This window comes from Semicossyphus pulcher, unplaced genomic scaffold, assembly GCF_022749685.1.
Source record: "Semicossyphus pulcher isolate SPU_LCO1_2020_fin unplaced genomic scaffold, fSemPul1.0.p SCAF_26, whole genome shotgun sequence".
Classification (NCBI taxonomy): Eukaryota; Metazoa; Chordata; class Actinopteri; order Labriformes; family Labridae; genus Semicossyphus; species Semicossyphus pulcher.
This window is the reverse complement of record NW_027211700.1, coordinates 1,464,270-1,474,202: the sequence shown is the minus strand read 5'-3', so window position 1 is coordinate 1,474,202 and position 9,933 is coordinate 1,464,270. Positions and strand designations below refer to the sequence as shown.

Genomic DNA, 9,933 nt, shown 5'->3' with positions numbered 1-9,933 from the left:
TGAGCGATCAATAGGAGATTTGAATTTAAAGAGCCGTGGCCCCGGGGGCGGTCAGTCGCCAGTGCACGGTGTTACCACAGGGGGGGCTAAGCCCAGGGGCTCAACAGAGACCTATATCCTTCCACAGACCCTCCACCCCCACCTTCCACCCCACCTCCCCAAGCTTGGTTAACTCTCAAGACCATGATTAATTCATGGTGGATTACAGTCTGGAGGCAGGGGCAGAAACTGGGATTGCATACGGCCCTAACTGCACACGCCGGGTTTGGGAGATAAAGGTTCCCCCGGATTCACGCCACAATCCCACCGCCCGACTCCTTCCCCTACGAGTATGAATAATTCTCCTGCAAAAGATCACGCCTCTCTGTTTGGGCCTTCTTGATTATTATTACCACTCTGTTGGCTGAAATAAGTTAGGAGAAGTCCCTCCCAGCCGTCAGACCGCACGGCGAGAACAGAAAGCTGCAGGGAATAATAATAATGTCGGAGCGGGCTAATAAAAGCATAACAAGCAGGAGAGCCGCGGTCACGCCAATTCCATCATTGTCCTTCACAGTTGCACAGCTAACTGCTTATGATTAGTCGACGACCTCGAGTTACAGAACGGAAGATTCTGAGGCTGCAGCCAAAGTGGTTTGGGGGGAAGGAAGTGGCATAAGTGTAAATTTGCTTCCCCTTGTGCCGGCTGCAGCGAGCCAGTCCATTTAATGCCTCCCCGGCCGGCCGGGAGAACAGTGAAATCAGCAGAAAAGTTTTCAGTTGTCCAAACCCCGGTTCCATTTGTCTATGAATTGTTCTGGTGCAGCGCTGCGGCACGCAGGAGAAACAGACAAACCCTTCGATTGGCATCACACACGTGTTTCTACAACTCTGCCACGGCCTCAGCTCTCCTGCTTCCTGCTGCCGGTTCAGTTTCACTCACTGTTTTTATCACATTAATCAGAAGTAACAAATGTTTACCCGTCACCTTGTCTGCAAAGGCCAATTATTCCAGCCTCCACGTGAGAGGAAAATTAGACGTTCGACTAAAAGCGTTCATTATGAAATGAGTGACGCCGGCCTGATGAATGGTTTGCAGAGGGCCCTGTGATGTACCGACACCCTGTCGTATATAACTCACTGTAACTGTCAGATCGCTGCTCCAAAAGAAAATATGTTAAAAATTCATAAGTATATTTTCTAGTTTTATTAGAAACACATTTTGTCAACATGTTGTATTTATACAGTGAATGGTCTAATATGCACTGGAGGTCACATAAGCTTCGGTTTATTGGAACAATAAAAGACATACCATGAGGGCTGATATTCAAAGAGACGTCGCAGCTTCGAGCCGCATATTCGACCATCAATTTAATAGTTTGGATTTTTCTCCTTCGAAGACACAAAAATAAAACCTGTCTAAGTATGTTATATTAACAATTTTATGAATGCATCGTCAGCAGACTAGAAAATTAAGAAGTCAATTACTCCTTTGAACACGAACATTTTGTCTCAACACGTTCTGCAGATGATGGTGCAAAGCACTTTAACAGTATTTGTGCTATTCTTTTTTCAATTTGGCAAATGTCTACTTTACTTTGTTTTTATTCTTTTTGAAAACTTTTTTGTAAACAACATCTTGTACAAACTAGCACAGTGAACCACAACCCCAGCAAATGTGTTTTATCTCCATACAATATAAATGAAATCAATACAAAAGTTTGGTTGGTTGCTTGGAACATTTTTATATGGATCGAGAGGTTCTAAAACATGGTGTTCGAGACTTCTGGACTCCTGAATTAAATAGATTACGTAAACAGTTGACTGCTCTAAGTCCCATTTAGAACCCCGGTAGAAGATTTTAGAAGGTAGACTTCATTTCAACATTTCAAGTTCACTTCCATTTTTAAATAAAGGGTTTGCAATCCGTAGAGGGTTTTTACTGTTTGCCTTTTGAAGGCGGCCTTCTTCAGATTTGGTGGAAACTCTGAAAACAAGACGAGAAAAAAAGGAAAGAAAAAGTCCAGGAGGAAGGAGGAACAACTGTCATTTCCTCTGGCCTTCGGAAATATAGTGTCAAAAAGGTTAAGTGTCAATATGGCAGAGCCTTGAGAGGCAAAGAGGTCTGAGGAGCTTCTGAATAAATACAAGGGACAGACAAGTGGAGCGCCTCGAACACAGTCTGAACGCCGCTCAGCCTTCCTGCAGTGCCGGGTCAGCACACGACCCACCCTCGGCCCCTTCCGTCTCTCTGTAAAGCTATCGGAGTCTTTGAAAGTAGCTAATGATGTTTTCTTGTTCGGGACAAACTATAGGAGATTTCAGAGGGTTGTTTTTCGCCCCAGCGGTGAGTGGTAGGGGGTTTGGTCGCTATGCCTGGCCACTGACAGGAGTCACGAGGGGTGACAGGGTGCCGCAGGGGCCCAAAAAAAGGGGGGGTGAATGGGGGCCAGTTCAGCAGTCCTGCCCGGTTATTTAATTCATCTTAATGTCCGGGGTGGGTGGGGGCAAAAGAAGCAATTCAAACACCCAAACACAATACTGAGGACAATGCTTCGAACAGAATGTCTCACGCCTTTCCCACAGAAAAGATCAACATATCAAATGGGAGAATAAATAAATAAATATGAAAACACCCCAAAATAATAATACTGCCTGTCCACATCCGTGCCCCTGTCCTCGACCCCCAGCCCCCCCCCAACACCACCAAACCTCATCCTCCGTTACCGAATCTCTCGCCAGCAGAGTCCGCTCTCTCTGAAAGCTACCACACGGTGCCCTCGTTCATTTCCGAGGGCGGGTGGGACAGGTGGTTGCTGTATCCGCTGCCGTTCAGCGACAGTGAGGTAAAAGGTGGACTGGGGCCGAACACTTCGGAGGAGATGCTGTGCAGGGGCCCCGGGATGCCGGGCTCCGGGCTGGGAGAGTCCCCCGGGTGGTGGGACATGATATCAGAGAAGCGCTGCACCTCACTGGAGGGGTGGTGGCCCGGCAGGGGGTGGTCCATACCTCCGAGGGGGGTACCGGTGGGGCCTGAGGAGGGCACGAAGGGGAGATCCACCGGGGTCTGCGCCTGCGATGACGGAGGCCCCTGAGGGAAGAAGTCGTAGTTTCCTCCCGGGCCGTAGTACTCGCTTTGATAATCTGCAGATGGAAGAAAAAAATGGTGGTTAGCTGTGAGGACAATGAGGGTGCAGGAAGAACTCCGGAGACGTCGAGGAAGCCATTGAATATACAGAGCTTGATTTGTATTAAGGGGGAGAGACCCTCGCCGTACTACATTAGTCACAGAGCACGTTACACTTAAATCAAAACTGCAATTGGGTGGGGAGAACAACGTGGCCACAAAATTAATTAAAATGGGGGCCATTTCATCAGCGATTCTACCTACTGAGACCCTTTTTTTTAACTCAGCAGAATATTATTAGAAGAGTTTTTGCTTCAGCAGGAAGGACAAAGAGCCGAGCACCGATCAGCGTCTCTGACGACGATCAGACGAAGAGTTTAAATCACTGATGTGTAAACTTTCTTAAACTCTCTTAAACTTACAAAACCCTGCAGATTCTGGTGACCCGGAATCAAACATGACTTGTAAGAGCCTTTGTTCTAAATATCCAAACTTGCTCTTATGTTGAGTAAAGGCAGGAAATCACTGCATGCTATTTATTTGTTTCTACTGATGCTGCTTTCATCTGAGTCTTAAATGAGCACTTGTGCAGGCCTCGTTTTGTGTTATTTCCATGAGGCGGCAGTGCCTGAAATTATGCTGTATTTGTTAATTATAACAATGTAGTTTAAGTTTTTACTTCGCTGACAGAAAAAAAAAAGAAAAAGAAAAATGAGGTGAAACAAAATATTAAAAAATATTGTGGAACTGAAATTTAAGCAGTGAGACTCAAAAAGGAGAAAAAGCGAGAATCATTTTCTGAAACAAGAATTATAAAAACACTTTTGAGGACGTGAAACTAAACAGGCTATATTGTTTGCATACCTCCATAGTAGGAGAAGGGCCCGTTGGGGATCAACTCTCCGGGCTCCAGCCGGTCCACCAGCGTCCTCATCCGCCTCGGGCTCCGGAAGAACGCGTGTCTCCGGGCGCCCAGCGCGCTCAGCTGCTTCATGCGCCTCTCTTTGGAACGTCGGTTCTGAAACCAGACCTGGAAAAACACAAACACATAAACATTTATATATTTATATCTTCATACACGGGTCACCTCGTGTCACTCAGCAAACATGCTGCTGACGCCATTTTGATCGCTCGTCAATATTCTGTGAGGGCGAAGGGACTGAGAAATGGAGGTGATGAAGAGGCTGTGAGAATTTATGAATAAAAAAATCAAACAAACGAACAAAAAAAAGCACGTTTGGATTATTTTTTTTTAAATATGCAAATAAACCTCACTGTGTAAATTCTCTCTGTACAAAAGCTCATGTAATTAGGAGTCATATTTACTCTGGCACCTGGACACGTTGGCGCCTTATTAGAGTAAATAACCGCGCGCTCTCTCTGTGTGTGTTTTGCTGCGTGCGTGATGAGCCGGTGCGTTAAATCCGCAAGGCTGTGCGCCGGCGGAAAGGACTGCGGCCAATTATCGTTACAGGAGCGCGAGTCCCATCTAACCTCCCTAATGATCTTTTAACCCTCCATTTACTCCGGCTGAAGGCTGCAGCAGCGGGGGCTTAAAATCTCCAATTAATACTTAATAGGAGGGTTGTTACCGATATATTACCGGGCTCTTGGAGGTTATCATTTCCTAATCTATAGGCCGGCTTCCTTTAATTACGCTCTTCCCTTTTCCCTCGTGCTCATACATATTAGATACCCCTGCTCCAACACTTTCACTTTATCGCCATTAATCTGCTGCTAAACCTTTTTTACCTTCTGATCTGCCCCGCAGCCTCATCCGCATTATGAGCACAAAGCTCATTTATGGAAACCTGTTAGTGAAATAATAATAACCACAGAAAGAAGCTTTCTAGTGATTTCTGAGACTGTTTTAAAAGAGGAGGCTCTGTTATGAATCAAAAAAATATTTGGGCTCATTAATAAATCTGTTTTACACACATTCCAGTTTGATGCGCAAAATAAAAAAGACCGCTTTAACGTTTTTTGTAAATCATCAAAATGAGAAAATAAAATAGTCCCGCAGCAAACAGAATCAACAACAATAATAATAATAATAATAATAATAATAGCAATAATTATAATAATAATTATAATAATAATAATAATAATAATAAATCGCTCTTTGTTTCGCTGGACGCGGCCCTGCTGTAACTCAGTTCTGAGCAGACAGTCTGAAGACCCCTGAAACAGATTCGGTCTTTCCACTTGGCTGGAAAAGCGCACAGCATGGCTAAATGTGGTCGCAAAACGTGATGGCAGCGCTGTGCCAGGACTCCCAGCGCTCCCAGCGCTCCCAGCAGCCCGGCGCCAGTTGGCGACTTTGCCCCGTCGCCAGCGCCAAGAATCAAAAATACCCATATAAATTACCCGTTTCCAAATCAACCTCGTGCTTCGGCCAATCTGTGGCTTAATGAATTCAATGTGAGCGCGCGGTTTGAAGGGAAGAGGCCTCCTTTAAAGAGGGGTGAAGGATGTGAGAGGGGGAGGTGAGGGGGGAGGTGGAGCCTCTCTGATGGGATGAGCGGGGCCTGCACGGTCACGGCAGTCTGGCAGCCTGGCAGGGACATTTTTCCATAAAATATAAGCTGTTACATCACACCTTTTAATGGGTGCGTAACACCCTATAAAACAGAGAAGGCGCGAGCCCACCTCCTCAACCTGTGGGTGCCCCTGAATATCATTTCCATAATATTTCGGAGCAGCTCAGACAGACGACAACATCCCCGTATTTATGATTTACTGTTGAACCGGAAGGTGAGACCTATAATTATAATGTTGTTGATCAGCTGATGAAATACGCGCCATTAGACGTCACTCTGTCTGCTGAATGAATGTTGATAAGACGGACAGTCCATTTAAAGGATCTCTGAAGTTCTCAGACTCCAGCCTGGACATTCAGGTGTTGCTTTACCTGGATGACCCTCATGTTGAGGCCGGTCTCCTGGGCCAGCTGCTCCCTGATGTGTCTGGTGGGTTTGGGGGTCGCAGCAAACGCCGCCTTCAGCGTCTCGAGCTGCTTGGCCTTGATGGTGGTCCGCGGGCCGCGCCGCTTCCCCCCGAGGTTCTGGTCGTCGTTCTCGTTATTCACCGCCTCTTTGTCGGACAGGGCGGCGATCTCCGTGTCCTTCAGGACCACGTCGTCCTGGAGCTGGTCTTGAGAGTCTGGCGATAAGCTGGGGTCGCTGCATGCCGTTACTGCACAAATTACAAATAGAAATTATTCAGAGTCCTTCTGCACAACACGGGAAATGTTGCAGTGAGGAACGACATTTGAACGGAGCAAAATAGGCCTGAAAATGAGCAGTGATGATCTCTGACCTCAGGTCGGCGACGCAAACTCAAATTCATAAAAATAAACCAGAACTTCAGAGAGTTCCTTTTTTTGCAAACATATTTAAACATTTTATTCTGTGCTGTTTTATTTTTCGTACCATTTACAATCATTTGAACTAATGAAAGGTTTCATTTTTACAGCTTAAAGGCAGCTGATGAATTTTCCTTGAATGAGAGCTAAATATTAAGTCAAGATTGCAAATTTAAAAAATCAATAAAATAAAAGATTTTGCAACAATCATCACATTTCCATCAGAGGCCCGGATGAGGGTCAAAATGTTCAGGCTAAATTAAAGGTTTGAACAGAATCATGAGACACGTGGGAGCAGAATGATAAATAGACAATAGACTGTGTTTTTGTCTCTGAATGGCGTCTAAGTCCTGGTCATGGAAATGATGAAGCCACTGCGGGGCTGCACACACCACATCCATCACAATTTATCCGCCTTGCTCTCACACATGCACACACACATGCACGCACACACTGCATACCTGAGAGGAGGTTGGTGTCTTTCACACTGGCGTTGTTTAGGTAATCGTCTTTGCAAACGAATTTGTTCTCGTCTATGATGTAGAGCTCCTCTCCGGTGGAGAGCTGCTTATTGCACATCATGCACGTGAAGCAGTTGAGGTGAAACACTTTGCTGCGGGCCCTCCGGACCAGGTCGTTCGGAGAGATGCCCTGCGAACAGCCGCCACACTTCGTGCCGAACCGCCTGCAGGAGGAGAAGAAGCAGGGAGGATTATTAACAGCAAATAAGATGAACATCCGGCAGGTTCGGGGAGCAGGCGGAGAGCTTATTCTGCAGAATCAAGACAAAACATTAAAAATGAGGTCGCCTCAGTCTCATTTTTGAGAAAGAATAATAATTATAATTATAATAATAAAAAACAAGAATTTATAATAAACATGAAGTCACTTATTTTTAAAATTATTTTTGTCCAATTACAAATTGATTTTTGGAAATAAGACTACGTTTAATAAAATATAAATTATTAGGCAACATAACAAACTAGAATGTTTAAAATCAGAGTGTATCGATTAACTCCAGATATTAAGAACGAAGAAGAAAAGACAATAAATGTATATTTAGAACTAAAAAACAAGTGAGCTGTTTTAATCTGCAGAATAAACCTTTATGAATCAATCCACACCGACATGTTGGATGTAACAAATATAATAATAAGAATAATAAGAATAATAAGAATAAAAAATGTATTTTTGTTATGTTTGCTGCTAAAATCTATACATACCCCATTTTAGGAAAACAATGCTCCATAAACACTTTTATTTTGAAAAGAACGCGTAGTGATGATGATCCTCTCAAACAGATTTTATAGAAATTATTTTGAAACATTATTTCCTTCAGCCAGGAGCAACTGCACAACTAACCAGAGCCGCCACAGTGAGAGTTTTTATTAAGTCTATTTATTTTTGTATCTCTATATTTCTGTCTTTTTTTGTTCCACATGAGTCTGAACTCAGAGTGAAATCCAGTAAATATCCAGGTCCCATTCACGCGCTCACACAGCAGCCTGCTTTGGAATTATAAATTACAGCCCTGCCATTGACTTCACGTTAAACAATGTGTATTGAGTGGTGTGCACTGCTTGTTGACTGCACGTCTGTGATTGCATTGTCTGCGGACTTGATCTTTTCAACTAGTTTACTATTCAAATCCACTTATCACGTCCTCCTCAGCCGGACTGAGCAAACACACCGGGCCAGCGGCTCCTCTGGCCGGGGTTTGATCCTCAGCGCTCCCCGGCCGCCTGCACGCTGTAAAAAAAAAAAAAAAAAACACACCCAAAGTGTGATTTCCTCGATGTCCTAACAAACCGCCCCCTCTCGTCTCCCCCCGCTGTGAGCGAGTGCACACGCGTTTAATGTAGCTGCCCCTCTTTTGTTGTTGTTTTGCATAAGAATCCAAATTAACAAGCTTTTAATTACTCGCTCCTAATCAAAGCTTATCGCCTCCGAGTGCTCATTCACGCCTGCAGGCGCGGACAGGTCGATTTATCCACTTATCTGCAGGAAAAAGAAATAAAACTGAGAGTTCGCGGTGTAAACACTTGCTATCATGGGTGCAGTCAACAGATGAGTTGTTTTTAAATCAGTTTAAATGTTTTATTATGTAAAAAAAAAAAAGAGAAACTGTCTGAGTTTTTTAAAACTTGTTTTTAAATGTTGAAACTTTTGATTGACTTATTATAAATAAATAGTTTTTAATCTATAATGTTAAACATGTCTACATTATTTTACTACATTTGTTTTTTGTTTTTTTTTAAGTACAATTACAACACAACGTCCATGATGTTTTTTGAGGCATCATCTCCGTATTTTCTCCTTTTTGTGCTTCATTAGATTTTGTTGAGGTTGTATTATTTTCTAAATGTGCATCTTCTGCCTTTCCTTCAGTCCTGCTCCAGATAAAAAGCAGACACTCTCACAAACTAAAACACTGCTGATGACTTTTTGTGTCCCCTTCCTCACGCTTACCTAAAGAAATCATTTTTGCAGTACAGTCTCCCCTCTCGAGAGAAACATTTCTCTGTCAGGTTACACTTGCACTCGCAGCACTGCACGCACTTGACGTGCCAGGCTCTGTCCAGCACGTTGAGCAGAAAGCGGTCCAGGATAGGCCTCTCGCAGCCGGCGCAGTGGACCATGGCTTTGGCTGGGCAACAAACCCCACAAATGAAGAGCGCGCACACACACAAACAAAATCAACAGCACAGGCCGAGCATTGACCGAGTATCTGCTTTCTCCTCTCCCTGATTCGCCTGGAGCTCCCGGGTCAATGTGCGCGGAGAAGCCAGTCGATCAGGTGTCAGCACAGATTTCTCCCTGCATGCGTAAAAAGAATCAGCGTCCAAAAAAAGAAAGACACAGGAAGGGATGGCAACCGCGTCCCCCGTCTCAGGTAGAAGAGCCAAAAGGAGGAAAATTATCAGTCCTTTATGGGATCCGAGGCAAAACCAAAATGTAGAATTCAACAGAGGAAGCTGCAGTTCGGCTCAGGAGAGGAGACCGGAGCCAGCTTGGTTGTCCCGGCGCGCTTGGAAGTGACGCATCGGCTGAGAGGAGCGTCGTGTGCCAGTCAGAGCTGGAAGAGGCGTCTAATAAAAAGCTTTCAGGGCAGAGCTGTCACACAACAAGACACGCACGCCTATAAATAATTCAGTGTACTTTGACATGGCAGCGTATCCACTGTTCAAACCCCGGCGAGAAACAAAATCACACACCCAAAAGATAAAATAAAAAAAGAGTGTTTTCCCCTCGCGCTCAGTCCGGTGATCCTGGGTGTTTAGCTCGTGCTGGCTGGGGGGATGCTGGGATGCGCTGGCAGCTCCGGTAGTAGTCAATGTGTAGGCTGGGATGCCCTCAGTCTCCAGTACGGTGTGTATGCTGGGATGCGCTGGGTCTCCAGTAACACTGTCTTGCTCCTAAAGCTCCAGCCCAGCCTTATTCCCAGCCTCCTGACGTCAGGCCG

General features: G+C 44.9%; 1 protein-coding gene across 1 annotated transcript; it reads right to left on the bottom strand.

Annotated features, from left to right (window-relative positions):
- Nucleotides 1–2,743: 2,743 nt before the first annotated feature.
- On the bottom strand, nucleotides 2,744–9,109 carry lhx1a (LIM homeobox 1a). Its single transcript, XM_069676687.1, has 5 exons — nucleotides 8,940–9,109; nucleotides 6,932–7,155; nucleotides 6,018–6,301; nucleotides 3,971–4,136; nucleotides 2,744–3,123 (listed from the first exon to the last, which is right to left on the bottom strand). The coding sequence occupies exons 1-5, from the start codon at nucleotides 9,107–9,109 to the stop codon at nucleotides 2,744–2,746; spliced, it is 1,224 nt and encodes a 407-aa protein (XP_069532788.1).
- Nucleotides 9,110–9,933: the final 824 nt, after the last annotated feature.

What these genes read in the sequence shown, in the direction of transcription:
- lhx1a (XM_069676687.1), bottom strand. Translation starts at nt 9,109, where the DNA reads ATGGTCCACTGCGCCGGCTGCGAGAGGCCTATCCTGGACCGCTTTCTG. An exon ending in TCAACATGAGGGTCATCCAG is followed by an intron (nt 4,137 to 6,017) that starts GTAAAGCAACAC and finishes GTGTTTTTCCAG; the next exon opens with GTCTGGTTTCAGAACCGACG. An exon ending in GCCCTTCTCCTACTATGGAG is followed by an intron (nt 3,124 to 3,970) that starts GTATGCAAACAA and finishes TTCCATCTGCAG; the next exon opens with ATTATCAAAGCGAGTACTAC.